The sequence below is a fragment of the Coenobita brevimanus genome, chromosome 103 (genome assembly GCF_032717465.1).
Source record: "Coenobita brevimanus isolate Jiangsu-jjx chromosome 103, ASM3271746v2, whole genome shotgun sequence".
NCBI lineage: Eukaryota > Metazoa > Arthropoda > Malacostraca > Decapoda > Coenobitidae > Coenobita > Coenobita brevimanus.
Genome location: NC_137056.1, coordinates 2727552 through 2755339, shown reverse-complemented (window position 1 = coordinate 2755339; position 27788 = coordinate 2727552). Strand labels below are relative to the sequence as shown.

Sequence of the window (27788 nt, the reverse complement as noted above, 5' to 3'; positions counted from 1 at the left end):
ATATGTGTGTGTGTGTGTGTGTGTGTGTGTGTGTGTGTGTGTGTGTGTGTGTGTGTGTGTGTGTGTGTGTGTGTGTGAGAGAGAGAGAGAGAGAGAGGACAAGCAGTGACGAAGAGAGCAGAATCAGACAAGAAAAAAAAATGAGACAGACTGACAAAAAAAGCCAGACAATAATGCAAGAAGACAGACAGACAGAGACAAAAAAAATGCACTTCCCACAATTTTACGTTCAACCAAGAATTATGAATATTATTTTCTGAGGCTGCAACTGTATCTCTCAGCGGAAGGCGTGATAGATCGTACGAGTGAATGATTCTGACTATCTGTCTAAATAATCAATCTACCCATCAAAATATACTGCTGTCTATCTATCTATCAATCTATCTACTCGTCTTCTATCCACAAAAATAGAGGTCTAAATATTAATTACTCTATATGCTACCTTTCTCTAGCTATATACCTTGTGACGTCACCCCCAAGCTTCAAAAAAATCGTAGAAAAAACAAAAATAATAACGAAAGACATAATACTTACGAGATTAATATAAATAATTCCCAGTCTTCTCATAACTGGTCTCCTCGAAGCTAAAAATTATCACCTGGAGCAACACACACACACACACACACACACACACACACACACACACACACACACACACACACACACACACACACACACACACACACACACACACACACACACACATACACACACACACACACACACAAGAGATCATCCTACTCACTTGGATGTCCTCATTCTCTATTTCATATTGGTTGACTTTATATAACTTCATTGTGTGTGTGTGTGTGTGTGTGTGTGTGTGTGTGTGTGTGTGTGTGTGCGTGTGTGTGTGTCAATATTCAGAAGCAACAACCAACCTTCTCTTCTCTGTAACACCTACTTATCATTTGAACCGAATTATGCTGATTAAAGAACACATTAACAGAATCTTTTTTTTTTTTTTTCTGGTCAGCAAAACAATGATTGGATTTCTTGTTCAGCGATAATCATGTAATTTACTCACTATTGTTCGTGGAAAAGGTGAATTCAGCCCCATTTTTTGCTGATCTTTTTGTTTCACTCGTCATCCGTCAGTGAGTGAATGGTGGATGACTCAAATGGTGGATGACTCAAATGGTGGATGACTCAAACGGTGGATGACTCAAACGGTGGATGACTCAAACGGTGGACGACTCAAACGGTGGATGACTCAAATGGTGGATGACTCTAACAGAGGATGACTCAAACGTTGGATGACTCAAATTGTGGATGACTCAAACGGTGGATGACTCAAACGGTGGATGACTCAAATTGTGGACGACTCAAATGTTGGATGACTCAAACAGAGGATGACTCAAACAGTGGATGACTCAAACGGTGGATGACTCAAATTGTGGGTGACTCAAACGGTGGATGACTCAAATGGTGGATGACTCAAACGGTGGAGTACTCAAATGTGCTCCAAATACCCATCCCTGAATGAACAAAAAAGGCGCTGTTATAACTGCTATTTGTTTTGTGATGTTAAAACCATTTCTCATCTGATCACACCATGGAAGAAATTTGCCCAGCATAATGTTGTCTTGCATAACTATTCATACCGAACGTAAAAATATTTCTGACCATTTCAACCCCCCTTTTATATTACTGGAGGGGAAAAAATCTTGTAATATATATTTAACTATTCCTACATGAAGCTTGGCAGTAGACAGACATATTAATTCAGATTAGGAGAGAGCTTTCGATAATTAAGGAGCTGGATGCAATCTTCCTTAATAATCTCTAAGAACCTACTTAGTGAGGAGACGTCTTTTCCAGTCACCAAAAGACCGTATTCAATTTGGACCTACAGGAGCTAAGGGGTTAAGGGCTCCAGTCTCTCCCACTAGCAAAACCAACTGGCACCACCCCCGTCACCCAGCCAACTCTTCCACTAAGATTACGATAGTTCCTGACTTCCTCTGACGTTACTGCCTGACGATTAAATTCGGCGTAGGGACATGGAAGACCTCCAGTAGTGAAGGGGTTAAGGGTTCCAGGCACTCCAAACCCAACTGGAAGCCATCAGTGTCACCCCAACCAACTCGCACCCTGGTTACGATCGCCGTCCTATTTCCTCGACGCTTTTTCGAGTGAATATGGTTGCAGCGATACTATGGTTACTGGTAGACGATTAAATTCAACTGCGGTGTGACGTCTGGTAGCGAGGAGGTCAAGGGCTCCGGTCTCTCCCACTAACAAAACCAAATGGAGCTACCCGTGTCACCCAAGCCAACTCTTTCACCGTGATTACGATCGCCTGCCGACTTCCTTTTTTCTCCTCCCTGCCGACCGCCACTCAGGCCTGGGCGGGACAAACAGCGCCTGAGATGAGCGTGAGTTAGGGCGAGGGAAGCTGGACATTATCACTCATCTTCTGAACGTGAGACGGACGCTATCAGGCCAAAATCGTCCTTGTGCGTGTATGTCGTGTATGTGTGTGTGTGTTTGTGTGTGTGTGTGTGTGTGTGTGTGTGTGTGTGTGTGTGTGTGTGTGTGTGTGTGTGTGTGTGTGTGTGTGTGTGTGTGACTGTGGGGTTCATGGAGTGCCTGGTAGCTCTTTGCCAGCGATTTGTTTTGTGCTGAACTCATTAATTAAATTTTCTCAAGCACACAATATCATCGTTTTCATTACTACAATAAATCAGCTACCCATTTTTCACATTACGTCCTCATGCATGGTATTTCATTATCATCATCAACCGTATACCCTCCTCATAACCGTATTTCCCCGTATAAAATAGGGTACAAAGGATCCTTAAAAGGGAAACGATGAACAACGAAGCAAAACAAACAGCTACAGTGAAATGGGCTACACATCCAGACATTCATCATTCAAGCATCCGAATTCCCGTTCCACCTCACAAACAAATCCATGTATTTTTGATAATATTACAGTACTTCTCTCGTAATATCAGCTTCGCAAAGGTTAGGTGTGCTGTACCGACTCGCTACTTTAAACAATACATTCACCTCTAGGGGTTTAACCGAAGTCCAAAACAAGGGGGAGGTTAAAGTCCTTTCGTTTCACCTGCTCCCACCTTCTCACTGACACCGTTCCTCTCTCACGGCTGCAATGTTTCACCTCTTACTTTTTCTTCTACCGCCGTCACTCACATTGGCCTACTGCACTTCTGAAATGTCACGGTAGGAATGCAGCACCCGTCTGGCTACGTACACTCACCCATTTCCATCCAGTTCTCTGATGCAAGAAATACACCGGATATAACCTGCAGTACTCTCTCTCTCTCTCTCTCTCTCTCTCTCTCTCTCTCTCTCTCTCTAGCCTTTTAAACGCAATATATCCAGGTATCTTTAAGTGAAAGGATGTTGATTTTTTCCTTCAATTTCCTCAAAGAATTTTTAAATACAAGATTTAGGCTTTTTTTCTCCTATAACAAACCTCATTATTTTTACTACCGCTTGACCAAATCGCAAGTGGGAAATAACACACGAGAATTTAAACTACTGACACACGAGATAATTAAATTGTCAGAGGCATAAAAAGAACAGTAATCGAGTCAGGCTACACAGCTCCTAACTTCACCAGAAAAGACTCTATTATCAGTTCTCCTTTCAGATTATAAGAGTGACACTATCAGGCCCTGACATCATTCTTTTTCTCTGGCTCTTCTTTTTTTTCCCCTCCCACTTCTGGCCCAGTGCTTTGCGGACGTGAAGGGTCGGAGCTTGTAATCTGTCCGGCTGCGTGATTCAATTTTGGGACGTGAAAAGAGTGAATTAAATAGAGTTTGTAGGCCTAACTGTGGATTTGTGAGAGAGCGGGATAGGTCTGAGTGGAGAAAGCTGGATGAGGGCTTTTGTTTTGCGGTGGTTGGTAGGAGGACTGTGACTGAAGGAATGTGACTGATGGTGGTGATAATGATGATGATGGTGATGATGACAAAGTAGCACCATATACAAACTATAGCATTACTGACCTCTACTTATATCTATCTGTCTATCTATCATAAGGAACTGAGCGAGTGAGCAGCCGAGCTGGTGTACATATGTGTATACTGTATGTGAGATAAAAAAGAAAAATGTGTGTGTGTGTGTGTGTGTGTGTGTGTGTGTGTGTGTGTGTGTGTGTGTGTGTGTGTGTGTGTGTGTGTGTGTGTGTGTGTGTGTGTGAGAGAGAGAGATCTGCTGAACCACTCTCTATTGTTCCCCACCCTTAAGATATTCAATGACCACATGAATTGCAGTTTTTTTTTCTTTTTTTTTCTAGATGGGTTAAATTGGTCACCATATAATTTTTTTTCTTACACAGTCATTACGTAATTCATTCCTATTCATTCCCCTTAATTCTCAGCATTGACTAGCGTTATTCCCAGTCGCTCTTAATTCTCTCTCTCTCTCTCTCTCTCTCTCACACTACCAATGTCCAGAAAGTAGATATTAAAATGAAGAGGAGAAATATTAGCCTGTAGTCTACCGGGTTTACGTTCAGATGAGCCTGGGAATGACAAAAAAAAAAAAAAAAAAAAAAAATCTTATTCTCAGTCATTCTTCTTCTTGCTCATCACTAATCAAATGCACAAAATTATTATAAGTCAGTCTCATTCTTCTGTTCCTCATCACATATCAAAGTCACAAAAATAATCATATTCTCAGTCATTCTCAGTCACTCTTCTACTCATCACTCATCATATTCCTTTTTTCTCCCCGACAGACACAACGAGAATGATGCTCAGAATTTCGAGATGGTGATGAGCATGGCAGGGATGGTGGTGACGCGAGTGTGGTGGTGAGAGGGGAGGAGGAAATGATGATGATGATGATGATGAGCGACAGGATGGTGACCACGAGGTGCCTAGTGATCCTGCTCACCTGGGCCCTTGTAATGGTACCTGGGTGGTGCTTGAATACAGGTGAGTCATTATTATTATTATTATTATTATTACCTGGTGATTTTGGTAACCTGGGCCCTAGTAAAAGTACCTGGTGATGCTTGAATACGAGTGAGCAGGTATTCATTTTCTTACCTATAAATTTACCTGTTCTTATTTCCTGATTACAGATGATTTTGCGGTTCTTTCACCTTAACTTGACTCAGAATTTAGTCCTTTTGCAGCTCAGTGGCAGAAATGATAATGCTACAACTCCACATCCTTTCCACAGCACTTCTTTGTGACTAGCATCATTCTAGTGTTAATCTACTGCTACAACTACAGGATTAGAGATAAACAGATGGCAATTTTCGGCCAAGTTATTGTAGAAACAGAATAAAATCAATCTCCATGAACCAATTCAATATTATAATGTACTTTTAAATGCCGGAAGTAATAAAGAAAAGGCCAAACGATTTTATTTAGGTAAGGAGAAACCTCACTTATTAAAGGAGTTAATTTACCTCTCTTTATTAAACGCTTTACTGTGAAATGTCATAGTACAATTACGAACCGATTCACGAGAGAGAAAAATAGTCACTGATTAAACTTTTCCTCCCTAGCCCAGAATTTTATTGGTCTCGCCACGACATTTACGGCGCTTCAGTTATGGGTCTGTGTTGTTTAGATACCTATGCATATTAATTAGTGACTGGCTATCAGGTACTTGTGGTACTGAGAGAGAGAGAGAGAGAGAGAGAGAGAGAGAGAGAGAGAGAGAGAGAGAATCATCTGGCTTAAATCTTACACACTTTCCATTTGTTTGATGACTGGGTAGTTGATGATGATGATGATGATGATGATGATGACGATGATGAACTGACCTTACCTATAACCAATTTATCTTCCTCACTGCACCACCCTGTCTGACCCAACCTCTCTCTCTCTCTCTCTCTCTCTCTCTCTCGCCAGTCAGCAATCACATTCTCACAGTGCCTCCTTCTTGTCTGCTCTCCTGGATCTTATGACTACTGCATAGCTCTCTCTCTCTCTCTCTCTCTCTCTCTCTCTCTCTCTCTCTCAGGTATGCATATAAAGTTACGGGGCAAATTATACGGGGTGCATTCACGATCGAGATTAAACAACAAACAGGCTGAAACTTACGACCCAGAGATAAACAGTAAATGAACAGTCACTCCACTTTTCAAAAACTGCAAAGGTACTGATCTGCTCTCACGAAATTAATGCTATGAGTACTGATATTACTGAAGAGACTGGGCCATTACACGGATGCATTCACGACGGAGATGAAACAACTATTATTCTGAAACTATGACTCACGAATAAAAATAAACAGCTAGACTGCTTCACTTTCAGTAGCTATAGATGTAGTGACCTCTTCTGAAGGAATTTAAGCCATGAATGCTGATATTACTGGCATGAGATTTGAAACTATGGCAAGGGATTTAAAGCTACGACAGAGGACTTAAAGCTATGGCAGGGGATTTAAAACAGTGGTAAGGGATTTAAAGCTACGACAAAGGATTTAAAATTATGACAAGGGATTTAAAGCTATGGCAAGGGATTTAAAGCTACAGCATGGGATTTGATGCTACGGTGAGGGATTTAAAGCTACAGCAAGGGATTTAAACTGACAAGGGATTTAAAGCTACGTCAGGGGATTTAAAACAACGGCAAGGGATTTAAAGCAAAGCCCTCAGACATTACTGAAGAAACAACTCAAGTCTTTTTCTCCCTTCCAGGACCCAGAAATTGTCAGTCGTTTCTTTTCACATTACAACAAAATCTTTATGTCAGAGTGTGAATAAATATTAAAGGGCGTTTATTAGTAATTTCAAAAGAGTGATGGATAAATGGAGATAAAACTGTTTTTTACCTAACGCCATACGATTTTGAGGTCCTCCCCATTCAGTGGTAGAAAAAAAAAAACACACGAGATAAAACAACACAATAGATAAAACACAACAGATGAAATAAAATAGATAAAACAAGATTCTGGTAAAACACAATAGATGAAATAGTACAATGGATAAACAACACAATAGATAAAACAACAACAACATAAAACAACACAATCTATCTGCAATGATGCATATGCACAACACGCGACGCAACACAAATGGAAATACAAGAGACAGACCAATCTCCTCTCAGCCTTAAACCCTTTCCCCCCCGAGTGGGCAACACACCTGAGCGTCTTGTGTTACGACTCCGCAACACAACGAAGGGGTTATTTCCGCCCTTAACGACCCTTTTCTACCCTACAGTGGATACAAGGACGACTTAATTGATTTGTGGTGTGTGTGTGTGTGTGTGTGTGTGTGTGTGTGTGTGTGTGTGTGTGTGTGTGTGTGTGTGTGTGTGTGTAAAGAGAGAGAAAGAGAGATGGGGACATGGTAGGGTAGGGTAGGTGGGTTGAGGTTACATTGGTGAGGTTTGGTGGTGATAAGGTGGAGAGGACGGAAGGGAAGGGAAGAGGACGGAAGGGAAGGGAAGAGGAGAGAAAGCAAGGGAAGACAGAAAGAAACGAAGAGAAGAGAAGGGAAGGGAAGGGAAAGGAAAGGAAGGGAAGGGAAGGGAAATGGAAGAGAAGAGAAAGAAGAGAAAAAAGGAAATGAAGTGAAGGGAAGGGAAGAGAAGGAAAGGAGAGAGAGAGAGAGAGAGAGAGAGAGAGAGAGAGAGAGAGAGAGAGAGAGAGAGAGAGAGAGGAAAAACAAGCTTGGCAAACCTGAATTTAAGCAAGCAGGATGAATCATAAAGAAAATAAAAATGCTAATATCTAAATGTAAATATGAGACAGGAGTGGCTGAGCGAAACCAAATGAGAAAACAGGAATAAGGCAAACAATGAAAGATAATTTGACACAAGATTATACACGAAAATATTACAAACTTCCCGCAAACAAAACAAAACATAATGAAACACACCTAAATATTATGCATCAAAACAAAAATCATGCATAAAGAAAATGGATGATGGGATTATAAAAACACAGAGAATACAGTTTTGGGGGAGACTGAGTGAGCGATAATTATAGAACCACAGGAATTTTTTTGGGGGGGACTCAAATTTATGCAGCCAAGTCAGGAAACACCAAAGAATTAAAATGTGAAGAGACGTCGAATAAGTATGTGTTCATTTTCTTACCCCTTCAGAACCATGATGCCTTTCTTCATTCATTCTTGCTCTTCTCAGACGATTTTTAGCTTAGGAAAGATCTCTCGTAAGGAAAGGGTTGATGGAAATAGTCTAGTAACCACCACTACAACCACCACTACCACAACAACATCAATAATAATAACAATGATGATGATGATGATGATGATAAATAGGATCATACACACCCTAACATACCTGGTATCTACTTACGTTTATCCAATTATCTATCTAATAATAATAATAATAATAATAATAATAATAATAATAATAATACCACTAACAATAATAACCTGGAGCCCTAAAATAAAATAGAGAGGACGTCACATCTTGAAGGAATGAAGAAGAAGAAACAGACACCAAGGAAAATAATAAAAATAAGCTGAAAAATACACATGATAATTATGAGACAGGCTTGAGAGGAAAGAAAGGCTTAGGGAATTTACATACAAACACAAGGAAGAGATGAAAGTTGGGCATAAGCATTACAATTAAAAAGGAAAATGGATACTGGCAGGTCACGTCTTTCCCTCGACCTGATAACAGATGGACAACAAGAGTGAGAGGCAACCCTGAGATGGAGTGAGAGGATGAGACAGACAGAAATCAAGAGGGAGCGGGGAAGTTCGCAGATTCGCTAGGATTCGAGGGACAAGGCTTAGGTCAGAGTGGAAAAACTTGGTGCCTCTCATGCTGTTTCTCTCTCTCTCTCTCTCTCTCTCTCTCTCTCTCTCTCTCTCTCTCTCTCTCCATAAACCCCGTCAGCACGTCCCTGTGAAAACAACACGCCGACCCCACCCTCACCACCCCATATCTCAAGCATCGTGTACAACAGGTGTGGGGACAAGGGGCCATTAGGGTCGATGGATCACCTTAAATTTCACCTGAGCTACCTGGATCACCTTACCCTTCACCTGAGTTACCTGTGTACTTGCGTTAGGGGAAGGCAGGTTACAGGTAGAGGGAGGATAGAGAGTTCAGGTGCAGTAAACGACATACTTCAGAAGATGTATTGTTTTCGATGATTCACCTTGACCTTCACTTAAATTACTTGCATACCTGAGCTAGGGGAAGGCAGGTGTGCGGCAGAGGGAAGGTGATGAATTTAGGTGTAAAAGTGGTTAATAATTCCCTAACAAAGACCCATAACTCAAGCATCGTGTACAACAGGTGTGGGGACAAGGGGGCATTACGTTAAGATGGATCACCTTTCCCTTCAAGTAGCTACCTGTGTACCTTAATTATGGGAAGGCAGGTGAGAGGCTGCGGGAGGGTAAAGAGTGCGTAAGAGTTGTGGTACAGCCATCCCGATACTTCTCTGCCAGTTGACCCAATGGAGAGTGTTACGTTGAAGTATTTACGTGAGTGTAACGTGAAAAATACAGCAGGAGGGTATGGGAGGGAAGGATACTGTGTCGACTGGGGAGGAATGTGAAATAACGAAGGGGCGAAGCAATGCTGGCAGAGAATTGTCGCGATCCTCTCCTCATAACCGTAAACAGTGCGAAAAATATATCTACCCACGAATACAAGGCGAAAATGACGAACCACCCCAGAGAGGCATGAGTATGGGGAAGATTTTTATACATGGGAAACAGAAAGAGCCTAATATGTGAGTGAGGTGGACGGTGGCGGGAGGCGTGGAGAGTCATGAGGAAGATGAATGGCTTTGGTAAATGTGTGTGTGTGTGTGTGTGTGTGTGTGTGTGTGTGTGTGTGTGTGTGTGTGTGTGTGTGTGTGTGTGTGTGTGTGTGTGTGTGTGTGTGTGTGTGTGTGTGTGTGTGTGTGTGTGTGTGTGTGTGTGTGTGTGTGTGTGTGTGTGTGTGTGTGTGTGTGTGTGTGTGTGTGTGTGTGTGTGTGTGTGTGTGTGTGTGTGTGTGTGTGTGTGTGTGTGTGTGTGTGTGTGTGTGTGTGTGTGTGTGTGTGTGTGTGTGTGTGTGTGTGTGTGTGTGTGTGTGTGTGTGTGTGTGTGTGTGTGTGTGTGTGTGTGTGTGTGTGTGTGTGTGTGTGTGTGTGTGTGTGTGTGTGTGTGTGTGTGTGTGTGTGTGTGTGTGTGTGTGTGTGTGTGTGTGTGTGTGTGTGTGTGTGTGTGTGTGTGTGTGTGAGAAATGGAGATGTCGAAGTTGAAAAAGCTATGGAACTGACAAGGGATCAAAATTGAGAGATGAATTATGGATGTAGATACACATAATTAGATTTGCCACCTTAAAAAAAAAAAAATGCTAATCCATGTAAAGGCTCAATCCCACTGCTGTATATTAAGAAGCATCTATAAACAAAAGAAATTATGCACAAATGGTAATGTTTGTGAGGTGGTTCCCGAAATGCTATGGTTTTACTGGCGAATTTTATTATTATTATCATTATTATTATTATTATTATTATTATTATTACCACCACCATCGTCATCATCACGACCTCCACCACCACCACCACCACCATCACACCACCACCACCACCATCACCATCACCATCATCACGACCATCATCATTTTCTTGTCACCAACCAACGACTGACTCAACCTCTCCCTCTCTCCCCTCCAGACCACTGTGACGCAGCGCTGGGCATGCAGTCAGGCGCCATCCCAGACAAACACATCTCTGCGTCATCATACTTCGACGCTGCTGTCAACGCTGTGTATGGCAGGTGAGCAGACAGATAGACATATTGACTGATAGACTGATAGATAGACAGACAGACAGACAGGTGCCATCCCAGACGAGCACATCGAAGCATCATCCTACTTCACAGCTAGGAAAGTATGGCGTGTGAGTGTTAAAATGAAAGACAGATGGATGGGTAGATAATTAAATGAGATTAGTAGAAAACTACATAGACAGACAAACACACTGAAAAAATGCAGACATTCAGATAAACAGGCAGACAATTGTAAACTATATATATATGTACATATTAATGATACCGATAATAGAGAGAGAGAGAGGGGAGGAAGGGAGTTGGGGCTGATTGCAGGGAGGGGGAGGGGGAGCGGTAGAGGGAGAGGGGTACGGTGAAGGGGGTGAGGGAGGAGTGAGGTCAGAGTAATATAGCGTTGGGGCCTTTCCTCCAGACAGGTGACTAATGACCGGCTGTGTCATTACTGCTCCGGAGGGTCCACCAGCACTGCTCTCTACATCACACCCCCCTCCCTCCAACCCCCCCCTCCAACAACACTACTTTTATTACACCTTCCTCGTACATTTCGTGCACATGGAGTTTATTTATTTATTTAGGGCATTTATATTTCTGTAATTCTTTAGGCTCAACATTTTTTTAATCGTTAAATCTGGATTCGTTTCGCAATACTACTCTTGAACTCTCTAATTAGCTCATTCTCATTCTCTCTCTCTCTCTCTCTCTCTCTCTCTATCGATTCCCTCCCTTTCTCCCCGCTGGACTGTCTTCCCATCTCCCCAAAGCCATTCTCCCCCCTCCCCTCCCATCTGACTCACTGGAGGAAAGGATCTGCACTACATTACTCTCTCTCTCTCTCTCTCTCTCTCTCTCTCTCTCCCCATACGCATCCCTCCCTCCCTCCCACTATTTAACTCCATCTTTTCCTCCCCACTCAGTCTCTCTCATCTCCTCCCCTTCTCCCCGCCTCACCTCCTTCGTCTCCTCTTCTCTCTCTCTCATTTACCTCCCTTTCCTTCTCTCTCCTCCATTTAGTTCTCTCCTTCTCTCTTCCCTCCCCATCATTCATTTCCCCTCCCCACCCCACTCACTCCTCTTCCCCCATTCTCCCTTCTATCGCTTCTTCCCCACCCTCCTTCCCTTCCCCTTTTCCTACACCCATCCATCCACCACTCCCCTCTCTCCTCCCCTTTTCCCTCCATTCCTCTTCCTTACCTCCTCCTCCTCCTCTTTTCTCTTCATCTCACCTTCCCGTCTCCCTCTTCCTCGCACCTCCTCCTCTTCTCTTTCCTCCTTTACCTTCCCCATCCTCTTCCTCCAATCTTCCTCCACCTTTCCTCCTTCGTCCTCCCTCTCTTTTTCTCCTCCTCTCCCCTTCCCCTCCCCCTCTCTCTCCCCCCCCTCCCCAGACCCCCTCAGGCCTCGCAGTACAGTACTCAAACCCTCCCAACCCGCCTTACTGGTACACAATTTGAGGAAGTACATGGAAGAGTACGAAAGAAAGCAAATCAGAGTACAGTACAGAGGAGGAGAAATACCTGAGAGAGTACAGTAAAGAGGAAAGTGCATTTTCTAGTCCTGCTTGTAACCTGCACTTCTCTGTACTTAACTCCCGTCTCTCTCTCTCTCTCTCTCTCTCTCTCTCTCTCTCTCTCTAAGTACTCAGTGACTAACCAAACCCCCACCACCACACCTTCCTCCTCTACAGCGGGGTAGTACATGACGAAGTACAAAGCAAAACAAGTACTTTAAAATGTACAAAGAAATTACTTAAAAGAACAGAAAGTACTCCATTAATCAGCCTTACTTTTTCTTTCCTTCCTCAACTAACACTCTTCCCTCCTTTCTCCCCTTCCTTCCCCTTACCTAAAAATCCCTCAATTCCTCTCCCCCTTCCCCTTCTCCCTCCCCTGCTCTCTCTCTCTACCCTCAAGCTCCCCTTTCCCCTCCCCCGCCCCTCTTCCCTTCTCCCTCTTACTCCCATCTTCCTCACTTCATCTCCCATCCTCTTCTTTCTCTTCTCCTTCTCTCCCTTGTCCTCCCTCATCCTCCAATTCCTTCTCACTTCCCCTTCTTCCCCTCTATCCCCCTCCCCATCACACCCATCCTCTCCTTTCCCCTCTCCTCTCCTCTCCTCCTTTCTCTTCTTTGTCCTCCTCCATCCTCCACTTCTTTCTTCCTTCCCCCTCCCCCTCCTCCTCCAAGTACCCAGTGACAGTAAACAGCCGCCCACAACATAGCTCACTCCTTCACGGCGGGGGTGCTACATGGAGGAGTACAAAGAAATACAAACACTTTAAGGAGTACAAAGGAATCCAAACACCAACGACCCTGTTCCTGCTCTCGGCACACTTAAAGGGGTAATTTATGGCTTGTTGCTGCTACATTAGGGCACAGGAAGGGTGGATGAGGCAACACTGCGGCGGTGAGAGGTGAAGTAGATGGAGTTTGAGTCAAGAACATTAGTATCCTTTTGAATCTACCCTGTTGAGCGGAGACGACAATATTTAAAATGGCAGAAGGTGGTAAAGAAAGGGTGAAGCATGAATACACCCCGTGAAGATTCATTATAGGTTGGTTGGAATTTGCGCTGTGAAGAAATGAAAGCATATTGATCGTAAATTCGTTTGAGAATCCCAGCCCACAAAAATTGGAAAATGCTACTCAGCCTGAAAAACATATACACAAAGAGCTGCCAAACCCACTTCACAGCTGTCACGAAATTAGGGTTAAAACGTGGAAAATGTCGCGAAACACACACACACACACACACACACACACACACACACGCACACACACACACACACACACACACACACACACACACACACAATTAAAACCGTCAATAAAAATGATACAATTACTAGACTCCTTAAAACATGACAAAGACCTCTAAAGAACCAACTAGATTCCATGCAGATTATATATATATATATATATAAAGAAAAAAAAGACAAAATAAAAGGCTGCAGTCTGGAATTATCTCTATACAGCATAAGAGAAAGTAATTAAAAAAAACATACAAATGTCGCTTAACTGGCCAAACTCTCGAAGCCATATAATTTTCCTTGTCTTTGGCCCGGGCTGTGGTGAGATGGGTGGCGGTTGTGGTATTGCAGAGGAAAACTAAAATAAAGAATCTATTGTCTGTCCTCCTGCAGTTCAGAGGCATCAACTCTAAGCCTTATTTTCTCAGGGCGTGTGAGGGGCAAAAGGAGAGTGGTTTGCGTGGAAAAATCAGAATCGGCAAACCTTTACTGTCAGCCTTAATAACTAGTACATTCAATAAAGCTTCTCTTCTTTCTACTTCCTCCTCTTATTCGTCCTCTTCTTCGTCTTCAACTTCATCATCTTTTCTTTTCTTCAGAACCGGCCAACATTTACTGTCTGCCTTTATAACTAGTGCATTCAGTAACTCCTCTCTTCTTTCTTCTTCTTCCTCTTCTTCATTTTCATCACCTTTTCTTCCTCCTCTTCTCACCACTGACCAGGGGATAGGCATTAATCCTGCCTCCTTCTCTCTCCCCAGGGCTGGTGTAGAGGCGGGTGGGGGTGCGTGGTGTCCCCGGCAGGTGGTGCAGCGGGAGGGGGAGGAGCACCTGGAGGTCTACCTGGCGCACCTGCACGTAGTCACCAGGGTTGAAGTCCAAGGGCGGTTCGGCAACGGGCAGGGACGAGAGTATGCCGAGAAATACAAGTTACAGTACTGGAGGCCCGGCATGGACCACTGGGTGACCTACACTGATGGCACAGGCAACCAGGTGGGTCTCTATGGCAACTGGGTATGGCAAGAGTATATGGCAAGAGGTGGGTGTGTATGGCAACTGTGTATGGCAAGAGTACATGGCAACTGGTGGGTGTGTATGGCAACAGGTGGGTATGTATGGCGACAGGTGGGTATGTATGGCGACAGGTGGGTATGTATGGCGACAGGTGGGTATGTATGGCAACAAGTGGGTGTGTATAACAAGTGTACATGGCAACAGGTGGGTGTATATGCAACAGGTGGGTGTGTATGGCAACAGGTGGGTGTGTATAGCAACAGGTGGGTGTTTATGGCAAGTGTACATGGCAACAGGTGGGTATATGCCAAGTGTACATGTCAACGAGTGGGTGTGTATGGCAACAAAGAAGGGGTGTGAACCTAAAGAAAACGTTTAAAAAATATGCACGGAGCCAAACAGAGAACGTTTAATGAGTGTCTACCTTATAAAAACGTTTGACATATCATTTATTTTTATTATTTTTTTAGTTTCGTGATTATGTAAATGGACGAACTGCATACACTAAAATTGTAGATGCTTTAATTATTCACCTTTGTCACTACCTGAAAAACTCATCACCTGCATTCTTAATAAGGATAAAAGCTGTACCACCTTCTTGTTCATCGATCGTCAGGATATGAACTCTATTTCGCTCTCGTTGTCTAGGCTAAATTGTATTTTGTTCTTCTGCTTCTGGCGACTTAAAAGATAATTATTTAATTTTTTGTTGTTGAATATAAAGATCAAGAACTGACCCCACTCTCAATACACTCTCAAGACACATGAATACATATCTTTTTATTCTGAACGTAAACATCTTCTTTCTTTTTTCTTTTTCTCTTTTTTTTTTTCATACAATCAGGAGATATACATAAGATTCTCCGAGTTCCTAATCACTTGTTTTTGCACACTTACCTGGGTCACACCTCACACTGCCACACTTCACGCACACATACAGACACCTCATAGCCACACCCCACACACAGATTCCCACACCTCAATGACACCTAAAACTGCTACACCTCACACTACCACATTACACACTGCAAAAACTCGCCACACCGCACCACACACACTGCCACACTTTCCACACTGACACACCTCACACTGCCACATCTCCAAACACCTTCCCACGGCAGAGAAACTTTTACAACACCCTGTATATGGCTCTTCCAAACTACCTGGTGAATTGGGAACAGGGAACAAAAGACTGTCAAGAACTGCTCTCTCTCTCTCTCTCTCTCTCTCTCTGACTGAACGGGGTCACTGCAACATACCATCTCGATATACCGGAACAGCTCCAAACATATCGATATAGCGGAGCAGCTCCACACCCTGGCTATACAAACGTCCCTCAACTCCTCACTCCCCTGAAAGAAGGATGGCCGACTCCCAAACCTTTTTCTCTTCACTTATTTGTCGGCTGATTCTAAGCTTGAATGAGAGTGGCCTTGTTCAGTGAAGGGAAAAGGCTGAGGAGTGTAAGTGGGTGGGCGCTGAGTCGTGCTGAAGTGAGGTGGTCATTTCCGAGTAGGGACAGAAATTATTGGACGTCATTCTGCCTTGTCCACACTCCACAGGCTGCATAGTCGACCATGAACCCACAGACGGCTTTTCTTGGCTACAGCAATTACAGGCCATTCGATATAATGCTTTTTTTCCCTTTTCAAATTGTTAATCGTTGGTTAAAATATACTCAAATGCCAAAACACTTTACTCGCCACTGGAAAATCTCCCGTCAGGCAAAGGTTCAATAATAATAATAATAATAATAATAATAATAATGACAGATTTTAACAACAGCCGCTTTTCCTGACCAGAGAGAAACCACCTGCCGTCCAAAGTATAAAACATAATTTGTTAAAACGTACTAAGCAAAAATGTATATACTCCAGAAAATATAATTCGTTCAAAGATGAGAAAAAAACATATAAAAATATATCCTCTCCCTCCTCCTCCTCCACCCCGTAAACATCACAAAATATTTCCTCTCCCTCCATCTTCTCCTTCTTCCACCTCCACTCCGTAACATCAATTTCCTCTCCCTCCTCCAGCACCTCCTCTTCCTCCTCCTTCTACCTCTTCTTCCTCCACCTCCTCCTCCTCCTCCTTCTACCTCTTCTTCCTCCACCTCCTCCTACCCCGTCACATCCAAACGGCCCCGGGGTAGGACTGAATACCACCACGCCGATCCCATTAGCTCTGACAGAGTTTCCCCTTCGCCATAAAAGCCGGGACGCGGGGGAGACATGCCCTTATAGGAGGAGCAACAGGATCGGATGCTAAGCTAAAGGTTTCTAAGGCATTCGGATCTCTCGCCGGGTATTCGGGATGGTAATGCTGGAGCTGCTGGTTTCGTGTGCTTTTTGTTTTTACCCACAGGTGTTCAGTTATTTGCTTTCTCTCTCTCTCTCTCTCTGGAACTATTAAGAGTAGCGTTGTAGTGGCCGTAGCTTTGGGGAGCGGGTTGGGGAGTAAAACCGAGGAGTGTGTTGGGGAGTGCGTTGGTCAATGAACTGGGGAGTGCGTTTCCTAGCTTCCACGTTTAGTTTTACGGCCGAATTTCCAGTTATTTCCCCATTTCCCTACTACTGAAAAACCCGAGACTCGTGGTTAGGTCCTCCACCTCACAATCAGAAGAACCCGAGTTAATTTTTCAGCCCAACTGAGCTTTTGGACACTTTCCCCCGCCCCTGTCCATCAAGAAGCACAATTTATAGGGACCTAGCTGTAACATCAACTGCTCCTGGTTGTGTTTTAGATGGCCTGAGAATGAGGAAATTGTGTTGTGGCTTAATCCCTTCCTATGACGTACTTATTTTATAAATTCTTGTCATCTCCTAACGATTTCATTCTAAGATGGATTTTTCGAGGCTGAGGTGACTAAAAAAAATCGTCTGGAGAGAGAGAGAGAGTATAAGACCTCAGAATGAAGGGTTAATGGCCGTCTTGCAATTTCTAAGCACAAAATCTACTTCCTCTCTCCGCCTCCTGCACCATTTTCACCTGAGTTATGTGTGGAATGGTTGACGCTGCATATTTCTCAGTTGTACCTGCTGTGGGTTCGTTTTCTACATGCATTAGCTTCACCGTAAAATCTTCAGTTCAGTCCCCCCTCTCCTCCATCCTTCTCTCTCTCTCTCTCTCTCTCTCTCCTGGAACAAATTAGCCCCGTTCCTCCTAACTCCTTCCCATTAAACCTGAAATTCTTCATCCCTCACTTTCTCCCGCTTTCTCTAAAATTTTCTCTCTTCTTCCATCATCAACTCTCTCTCTCTCTCTCTCTCTCTCTCTCTCAAGTAATAATATGGAAGCTATCACCCACCCACGAATTATTCAACTTCTTTATGGAACAAATTTCTCAGCAATAGGGAACAAATCAAAATGGTACAAACCTTTATTAATTCCATGGACAAATTTATGTTAAAAATAATTCCCAGCTTAACATCTTTAGGCCAAATTAATATAAAAATGATAATTGTTTTTTCTTTCTCATGCAGACTAGGGACAATGCAACCACAGTGCAACAATGACATGCAATCATCATTAATTATATTTGCAGACTCAATTTTCTTTGCATTGTTCGCTATTACCCATTTGAGAGGGGATGGTGCAGGAGAAAGCAGCCTCTCTCTCTCTCTCTCTCTCTCTCTCTCTCTGTCTATCTATCTATCTATCTATCTATCTACAGTATATGTTTCTGTCCATCTTTCTACACATTCCTATCTGCCTCTCTCTCTCTCTCTCTCTCACACACACACACACACACACACACACACACACACACACACACACACACACACACTATTTCCCACACTTCCACTCGTTTCCCTCCCCACACCTTCCGTCCACACACCTCACTCTGCACCACTACGCCTTTACAAACACCTATCTTCGCCAAAACACAGATCCCCCCTTTCACAAGCCCCTTAACACCCCACATATTATCTTCCCTTCTACTCTATGGCTTATCTTTGGTCCCTGGGTAATATCTGTTAATATATATCCACCTCAACGTGCCTTATTCATTCTTCATCCTTCAAATAGTATCTGGTTATTTTGACTCCTATATCGTTGTATTCTATGTGCTATGTTTTCCTGGTGTCTCTCAACATTGCTTTTTATATCTATTTTTCAATTTAATTCTGTTTCCTCCTCTCACAAATTCGCACGACCTCATACACTGGTTCCTAAATCTTATCCTCTATGTCTTGAGCCAAAGCAGGTGGTTCGCATCCTCTTCTCCACCTCTCCTTGCACTTACACCTGTCCCTCTTCCCGCTACCCTAACATCCACCTCACCAACACATCCGAAAAACAAGTAAATAAGTAATAAAAATACATAAATGAGCAGCCACGAAGACAACACATACACCACTGAAACAAAGCCACCCATACATCAAATCATTCACCCTCCCGCACACATGCCCTACTGATCTCATACTCTAAGCTGAACTCGAAACCATCTCGTCCATGCTACACATTTGTAACACGTGGCGACAGAAGAAGATAGTATGGAAGAAGATTAGAAGATACAGTCGTGGAAGAGGATAAGAAGATAGTGGCGCGTTCATTATCTATTCATCCTTTCCTGTAAAGTTTTAGGGCCGTTGTCCATTGTACTTGGTGGTCATTCTTATTTTTTTCTGGCAGTGTCGGAAGCAGCAACTTTCTGGTGGGGTATAATTCTTGCCTAGTACTCCCCTATCCTTCATCCATTTACAGTACACACTATACTGGATTGCATCATATCTTACCCCATAAAAAACCCGGCCTCGAATGGATCTATAGTTCTGTTGTTTCCTTCCTTTGTACTCCTTCCATCACCCCTCCCACTCTGCCCCCTCCCTCCCTTTGTTGCTCCCCCTCCCTAGTCTTGCCTTTCCTTTCTTCACCCCTCCCTCCCTTCCTCCCTCCCCCCCCTCCCAAATCCTTCGTTCTTTCCATCCCTCAAACGTCTTTTATCAGTCCCTTTTTTTCCCTCTCCCTTCTCCATCTCCCCCTCCACCCTCCCCTCCCTCTCTCTATACTTCCTTTCCTTCCTTTCTCTATCTTGATCTCCTTTCCCTCCCTCTACACCTCTATCTCACTACATCCCTTCTCCCTCTCCCTCCCTCTCGTTGCCTTTTTCTGTCACTTCCCTCTCTACCCCTAGCTACTGGAGGGCAATAACTCCCTGCGTCCCCTCATCTCCCTCTTCCTCCCTCCCCCTTCTCTCTACCTTTCCTCCCTCCTCTACTTCCCTCCCTTCACTCCCTCCGTCTCTCCCGCAGCTCCTGGAGGGCAACAGCAACACCTACCTGGCGCAGACCACCACGCTGCGGCCGCCCATCATCGCCGCCAGGGTGAGGTTCGTGCCCTACAGCGACCACCCCAGGACCGTGTGTATGAGGGTCGAGCTGTATGGCTGCAGATATACAGGTACAACTACAGGATCTCGTTTATATATCAATTTTATCTAACCTAACCAAATCCAAGCCAACCTAACCAAATGTCGTCTAAACAAACCTAACCTAACCTAACCTAGCCCACCCTAACCTAGTGCTGCCTTCCTTTGCCCAACCTAGTCTTGCATAGCCTAGCATAATCTAGCCTAGCCTACCATAATCCACAATCACCTAACTGAAGTGATCGCTGCCTAATGTTATCCATCTTGCCCTAATCTAGCCTAACCAAACCTAACCTGACCTAACCCAGTCTAACAAATCTAACCCAATCTGAAGTAAAGAGGTATATTAAGGCTACATTTAACCTCTACATACAAAAAGCCTCTCCAGTGTTGCACAAAACCGTCTGGAGGCAACAAGAACACGTCACAAAAAAGTCAGGTCAGCGGATTGAAAGTTAACCTCCCTATTCCTTCCCTTCCCTCCCGCAGACGGCCTCTTATCGTACTCCATGCCTGACGGAGACGAGAGGGGCGGCGACCACAACCTGCGTGACCTTAGCTACGACGGGTGGCGCAGAGGGGGGTGGATATCCGGGGGCCTGGGTCAGCTAAACGATGGGGAGACGGGGCACACTAACTTCAGGGTGGACGCGCTGGGGCAAGACAGAGGTAAGAGAGAAAGGGACCCAGGTATACAAAAAACACACACACACACACACACACACAGAAACCTGAGACACTGAAACCGGAAGTGAATTTACGTGGGTCGTTCTTATCTTGACGGCAATCGGTCCCTTGTCAATGCTTTCACGGCTGCTAATACCCAGGTAGGTACGCTTAAGCACACCCTTGCACCTGTACTTTCCCCTAATTAGGCACCCCCACGCTTGAACACACCTGTCCCACGCCTCACTACGCACATCTTCCCTTACACACAAAAACTCACATGCGTAAACAAACAGACAGGGAGACAAAAAAGGGTGAGATAAGACAGACAGGCACAGAGGCAGAGACAATGACGTGGATGGAGACAGAGATAGACGGATGCAAAGACAGACAGAGACACAGGTAGAGACGGTGACACACACACACACACAGGCAGAGGAGGAGTGGTAGACAGAGGCGAAGACAGAGGACCACACACTCAGAAGACAGGAACAGGGAGAGACAGAGACGGAGTGAAGCAGACAGAAAGAGACAGACAAAGAAATAAAGAGGATGAAACAGAGTGAAGGATCTACGTTGCCAAAGACACAAAGACACGCACGGACAAAAGCAAGGACGGAGAAAATGAGAAAAAAAACACACACATACAATCATCCCAAATATAAGGAAAAGGTTTAAAAAAGACAAAACGTAAATCTCCAGAAGAATAAAAGAAAGTGCAAAAAAACATGATAAAAAAGGATCAGTTTTCGTGGTCTATAAAACGTGGAGTATTTGGCTTTACCTGCATATAAAGGTAACAATTATCTTACCTGACCACTATCATTGGCTCACCTGCATGCCAATTATAGGGACATGGGAATATTTAGGTGCAGAATTTTCTCAGATAATTTTCGCAGTTTCTCTCTCTCCTCTCTCTTCTCTTCTCTTTTTCTCTCTCTCTTTCTCTTTCCTTTCTTACCCTTCCTCCCTTTTACTCTTCCTCTCCTCTCTTTTTCATTCCTTCCCTTCCCTTTCCTTCTTCCTGTTACTCTCCTCTCCGCTCCTCCTCTCTTCCTTCTTTTTATCTCTTCCTCTGCTCTCCTCTTTTCTGACCACCTCTCTCTCTCTCTCTCTCTCTCTCTCAGACACCAGACACTTCCTGCAATCTTACCCAACTAAATCAATTACCCCCAAGGTCCCACATCACAGATAAAAGATTAGAAGTATTATTACGCTCCTGATAACACAGATAATTCGAGTCCTTGCCATTTACGAGTGTCAACTGATAAGGGAGATTAGATAAACAGGGCGAATATAATAAGTGAATGATTATATCTCTCGTGCGTGCAAATAACTGATGATAGATTTGTAGCCAAGGGGTTTGAGTTTTGGTCTTGCTCTCTCTCTCTCTCTCTCTCTCTCTCTCTCTCTCTCTCTCTCTCTCTCTTTCTCTCTCTCTCTCTCTATCTATCTATCTATCTATCTATCTATCTATCTCAAAGAGCACTCCTTCCCATTCACAGCAGACGCCAGGGTGGAGTGCAAAACCTAGTGATACAAGAGGCCAACTCAGCCATTTCACGTACATTTTGGATTCAAGCATATTTTGGATTCAAGAAATTTTGAATTCAAGTAATTTTGGATTCAAGAGTAATTTTGGATTCAATCATATTTTGGATTCATGCATATTTTGGATTCAATCATATTTTGGATTCATGCATATTTTGGATTCATGCATATTTTGGATTCATGCAATTTTGGATTCATGCATATTTTGGATTCAATCATATTTTGGATTCATGCATATTTTTTATTCGTGCACATTTTGAGCTGATGTAAATACCGTATTGGATTCGTACATATTTTGGATTCAACCGTATTCATAATATGCATGAATCCAAAATATGCAAGAATCCAACGGAGTATTTACATCAGTTCCAAACGTGGACGAGTATAAAATAGACGTGAATGCAAAATAGACATAAATCAGTCAATAGATAAAATAAATAAGTAGATGAAATAAATAAATGAATAAATACACTGCTTGGCTAATTCATCATTTTATCCAGACATCATTCAATTTCTGACCCAACCCCTTCAGACCGGAGACGTATTTTTCACATCAACCTTGCTGCCTTCAGACGATTTTATTCAGCTTAAGGAAAGAAAGTTTGGGAAAGAAAGTTCGAGTTTTGAAGGGGTAATGGGGACTTTTTTTTTTTTTTTTATTCCGTTGGGTAAAAATTTTCTATTATCAAAATTATCTGTTAACAAAAATATCCTAAAATATAAATAATAAAATAATGAAAAAGATAAATATAAAGTAATATGACTCGAGGGTTTAAAATTCACACATGTAATCATGAGGTAAACTTGAACCAAAATGGCCGACTTGTCCAAAATCCGGGTGCAAGTCTCTCTCTCCCTCTCTCTCTCTCTCTCTCTCTCTGGGTGGAGCAGCATAATAAAAACACGCCATTATTATTGTATATTAACATAATTTTCCCATCTGTTACAACCACACCCCAAAATATAAGGAATTAAAGTATAATGTATCGGACAACACCATTATATCGCCATCATCATCATCATCATCATCATCATCATCGTACTTCTCACTATGAAACGATGTGAGAAGGATCCAGAAAAGGGAAAAGGAAAGTGTAGAGTAAGAGAATCATCATCATCATCATCATCATATATGGTGATTATGTACGGATAAGTTAGGAAATACTGGAGTGTTAGTGTTATAAAAAAAATAATTATAATAATAATAATAATAATAATAATAATAATAACAAAATAATAATAAAAAAACCCACTCACGAAATCATACACTCCATTTATCTGATAACTGGGCCTTCATGAAATATAACCTTGAGGCGATAATTGCACGACACGATAAATGATTCCCACGCCTATGTTATCAAATAATTCAGTTAATATAAATGCATGTTATTTATTGAGCATTATTGACGTGTGTGTGTGTGTGTGTGTGTGTGTGTGTGTGTGTGTGTGTGTGTGTGTGTGTGTGTGTGTGTGTGTGTGTGTGTGTGTGTGTGTGTGTGTGTGTGTGTGTGTGTGTGTGTGAGAGAGAGAGAGAGAGAGAGAGAGAGAGAGAGAGAGAGAGAGAGAGAATGTTTTGCTTCATTTTGCTTTCTTTTTTTACCTGTTAGCGACTGATGGAGATAACCCACCTGGTTGACTGCTTAGCTTTTCTTGTTTTCTTAGTGTTTTATTTTCGTCAGTGTGTGTGTGTGTGTGTGTGTGTGTGTGTGTGTGTGTGTGTGTGTGTGTGTGTGTGTGTGTGTGTGTGTGTGTGTGTGTGTGTGTGTGTGTGTGTGTGTGTGTGTGTGTGTGTGTGTGTGTGTGTGTGTGTGTGTGTGTGTGTGTGTGTGTGTGTGTGTGTGTGTGTGTGTGTGTGTGTGTGTGTGTGTGTGTGTGTGTGTGTGTGTGTGTGTGTGTGTGTGTGTGTGTGTGTGTGTGTGTGTGTGTGTGTGTGTGTGTGTGTGTGTGTGTGTGTGTGTGTGTGTGTGTGTGTGTGTGTGTGTGTGTGTGTCACCCTCCAAGGGCATACGAATGAATAGGGCTGTTTTGTTTACTTGTGTTTCTTGCATGTATAAGTGATTGATGATGATGATGATGATGATGATGATGACGACGCCCTTCCTTCCCCCTCCCCCCCAGGGTACGAGTGGGTGGGGTGGCGTCGGGAGGAACACAGCGGGCCCATCGTGATCATCTTCCAGTTCGACACCGTCAGGAACTTCTCTGCCATACACATCTACACCAACAACTTCTTCACCAAGGACACGCAGGTGAGCACGAGGAGGATTTATCTGTCTATATATGTCTATGTATCTATTTGCCTGTCTATCTGTCTTTATCTATCTATCTGTCGTCTTGATCTTCTCTTCCACACACATCTACACCAACAACTTCTTCACCAAGGACGAGCAGGTGGGTAGAAATAATACGCTGTTTGTCTCCCTGTCTCAGTCCATCCTTCTTTCTGTCTATCTTTGTATTTCGAACTATCACTTCCTACCAATGATTAACTTATCTGACAACAAAGCGCTTGGATCAGTAAATGCTATTCCTCGACAGATGGTAAACGCGGAACCAAAAGTAATTTCCAGAACTATCTACCACATGCGGATAGCATTCTTTCCACCATCCCATCAGTGTATGTCAAAAGTTAATCTCGGGAGGTAAAGTGACATAGACGATGCTCTGTACCGTCACTCTTATAAAGTTTCCCAGGTGAGTCATTACCCCTATATTTGTGTATCCCCTGCAGGTGTTCTCCCGCGCGGTGGTGGAGTTCAGTGTGGGCGGGCAGTACTACCACGCCCACACGCCCGTGGAGGTACGCCCACAGGCTGATCGCATCTTTGACCACGCCCGCAACGTGAGCATCCGCCTCCACGCCAACGCCGCTCCCGCTAAGTACATCAGGATCACGTTGTACTTCACACTGCGGTGGATACTCATCTCGGAGGTCACCTTTGATTCAGGTAAGTACTAAGGAGGATTCGATACCGTGCAATGGGTTATTATTTTGGTGTCTGAACGATTACCGAGTGCTGATGTGGTGATGGGAAAACAACTGCAATACTGATGCAACAAAATATACAGAGTTTTACAGGCAACACCATAACAGACTCTTCATCCAGCTGCTTTACATACCTAACGCTAGGCGGTTTTTTCAGCTTTCAGAAGGATAACTACGCAGTGTTTCGGTTAGCGGTCTTACATGCATCCTAAACTTCTAAAGCACATAAAACACCATAGAATAAGGCTTTAATACTAACTTCCTATTGCATCTGTACTGCTGGAAGATCGTCTTGCAGAAACATACATTTTCCGTGCTTGAAACAGAAAAGTAACACAATACCACCACTTGTTTTCCAGTGCCCTGTCGCTGTAATGCCACGGTAGAGGAAAAGCCAAACGTCACTAGCACTATCATGGAGGGTCACGTGTTCGAATCCCGCTCTTCCGTCAAGCCCTCCGACTCCTCCTTCCCTTCGGGCCTGCTCATCGGTGGCCTGGTGACGCTCGGGGTGGTGTTCGGGGTGGTGCCAGTCGTCCTCTTCCTCCTCTATTACCGCAACAAGCTCACCCTCGGCAGCGAAAAGAGCCAGTCTTCTTCCACTTCCCCCAAGGACCGGAAAGTGTCGATGAAGATGAAGGACTTGCACATAAACCTAAGCCTGGCATCGGTCGCCAACGGCTACTCCCGAGCCAATGGTAAGCTGTATGGTCATGTTGCCGTGGATGATGAGGCTGGTTCGTCGCTATACCAGGAGCCTTATAAAACTCAAATGGGCTCCAGCCAGCACAGTCTTAGCCGGTCGAACGAATACAGCGACACAATGGTAAAGAACTCCCTGCCACATGACCTGGCTGACTCGGTGGATTATGCGGTACCGGATATGAATATGACGCCCCCTCCTCCATTCTCGGACGTGTACAAACCTCCGCCCATCCCAGCGCCACTTGATGGGGCTCCAGACGAGATGACCTCACTCCACGACTCTCCGCTGTACCCTCCCGTGCCTCCTATAGCCTCCATCCCACCCCCGCCAGAGGAGCAGTACTTCACAGCTTCAGAGTTCCGTCAGGTATGTGGGATCCAAGGAGTGACAGGCACCGTTGTCTATGGTGAAGCTGAAGGATCTGATGCCAACTACGAAAGGCCCGTGCCAGAAATGCCACGCCATCGCCTCCACCCCCTTGAAATCCTGGGAGACGGGGCTTTTGGCTTGGTTCGCCTGTGTAGGGTTGAGGAGGAGGGCACAGGTAACTCCAGACTGGTGTTGATGAAGCAGCTGCATTCCGGAGCCAAAGAGGTCACCAAAAAGGAATTCCATCGGGAGGTTCAGACACTGAGTCGCATCGATGACCCAAGTGTAGCACGTCTGGTGGGCATTGTTACCCGCTCTGAGCCACTCTGCATGCTGCTGGAATACATGACTTGCGGAGACCTACACCAGTTCCTCAGGAGGCATAACTGTCAGGATGCGGATGATGGATATATTGGGTCTGAGCGCCCTCTTATAAGTTACGGTGGCCTTATTCACATTGCAGTTCAGGTAGCATCAGGTATGAGGCACCTGGAAAGCATTAATTTAGTACACAGAGACCTGGCTGCCCGGAACTGTCTGGTGGATCGTTGCCTTAATGTAAAAATATCCGATATTGCGATGAGCCGGGCAATGTATGCACGGGACTACTGTCGGCTGGGGGAGGAGAACACCCTGCTGCCCATCAGGTGGATGTCCTGGGAGGCCATCATGGAGGGCCGGTTTTCCAGCAGGAGTGATGTGTGGGCCTTCGGGGTGACCCTGTGGGAGATCCTGACCCTGGCGCGGCAACAGCCCTACGCCGAACTGAGTGATGATGGTGTCCTGGAGAATGTGGCCCATGGTGGTGGCATGTCACAGCTGCCACAACCATCACTCTGCTCCCGTGAGATGTACGACCTCATCACCGCATGCTGGAGGCCTAATGACCGCCAACGCCCCCCCTTCTGGCAGGTCCTCATGTTCCTTCAGCGCAAACATCTCGGGTACACCCTTGACTACCCATAGTAAGGCATCATTAACATAAACACTGAACTAACTCTTGGGAAGTGAGGAGATCCACAAAGATATTCAGCCTGGAACCTCTGCTCCCACATCCTTGTGCCAATAAACGAAACCATTAAGTGCCACACAAAGCAATGCATTTACAAAAGGTATCTTCATAATATTTGTGAGATATAGTATTAAGATGGAAATGATGACGTTAACAGGCAAATCTTGTTGATGTGTGATGTACGTAACAATTCAGTGATATTCAGGTCTCCCTCTTGCACTGGGCAAGGTGTCTTCACCACTAAACAGTGGAGCTGTGAATTTTCTGTGATATATATGAGTATGATAATAACCTGTGAATATTCTGTTGGTCATCGTGGAGAGAAATAACGCAATGACAAGACAAATTCTTTGCAAGTTCCGTGAAAAGTGGACAGATTTGAATGATTCTCACCTGATGTCTCACTTGGAAAAAAAAAAACCTTTAACAATATTAATACTGAAACACGAGACATCCCCGCAGTCTTCCTCTTATCGCACAATGAACTCCAGTGCTTCTGGATAAGAAAAATACCAATGCTTCCGGATGATTATCAGGAACGCAACGTTTATATAGACATTGTTTTATTTCTGAATTTGCATGCGATTGTTCTCACTTTCTATAAATGACCAAAAAGTAAAGCCAAATATATTCGCATTGACAAGAATATTGCACGATT

General features: G+C 44.0%; 1 protein-coding gene across 1 annotated transcript; it reads left to right on the top strand.

Annotated features, from left to right (window-relative positions):
- Window positions 1-4888: 4888 nt before the first annotated feature.
- Window positions 4889-27084, top strand: LOC145415563 (discoidin domain-containing receptor 2-like). Its single transcript, XM_080284785.1, has 8 exons — window positions 4889-4916; window positions 10597-10699; window positions 14217-14448; window positions 19725-19872; window positions 20330-20509; window positions 24176-24306; window positions 24789-25005; window positions 25403-27084. The coding sequence occupies exons 1-8, from the start codon at window positions 4889-4891 to the stop codon at window positions 27082-27084; spliced, it is 2721 nt and encodes a 906-aa protein (XP_080140911.1).
- Window positions 27085-27788: the final 704 nt, after the last annotated feature.

Coding starts and splice junctions, on each gene's coding strand:
- LOC145415563 (XM_080284785.1), top strand. CDS start 4,889: ATGGTACCTGGGTGGTGCTTGAATACAG. Junction 10,700..14,216: donor GTCAACGCTGTGTATGGCAG/GTGAGCAGACAG, acceptor CTCTCTCCCCAG/GGCTGGTGTAGAGGCGGGTG. Junction 24,307..24,788: donor TCTTCACCAAGGACACGCAG/GTGAGCACGAGG, acceptor TATCCCCTGCAG/GTGTTCTCCCGCGCGGTGGT.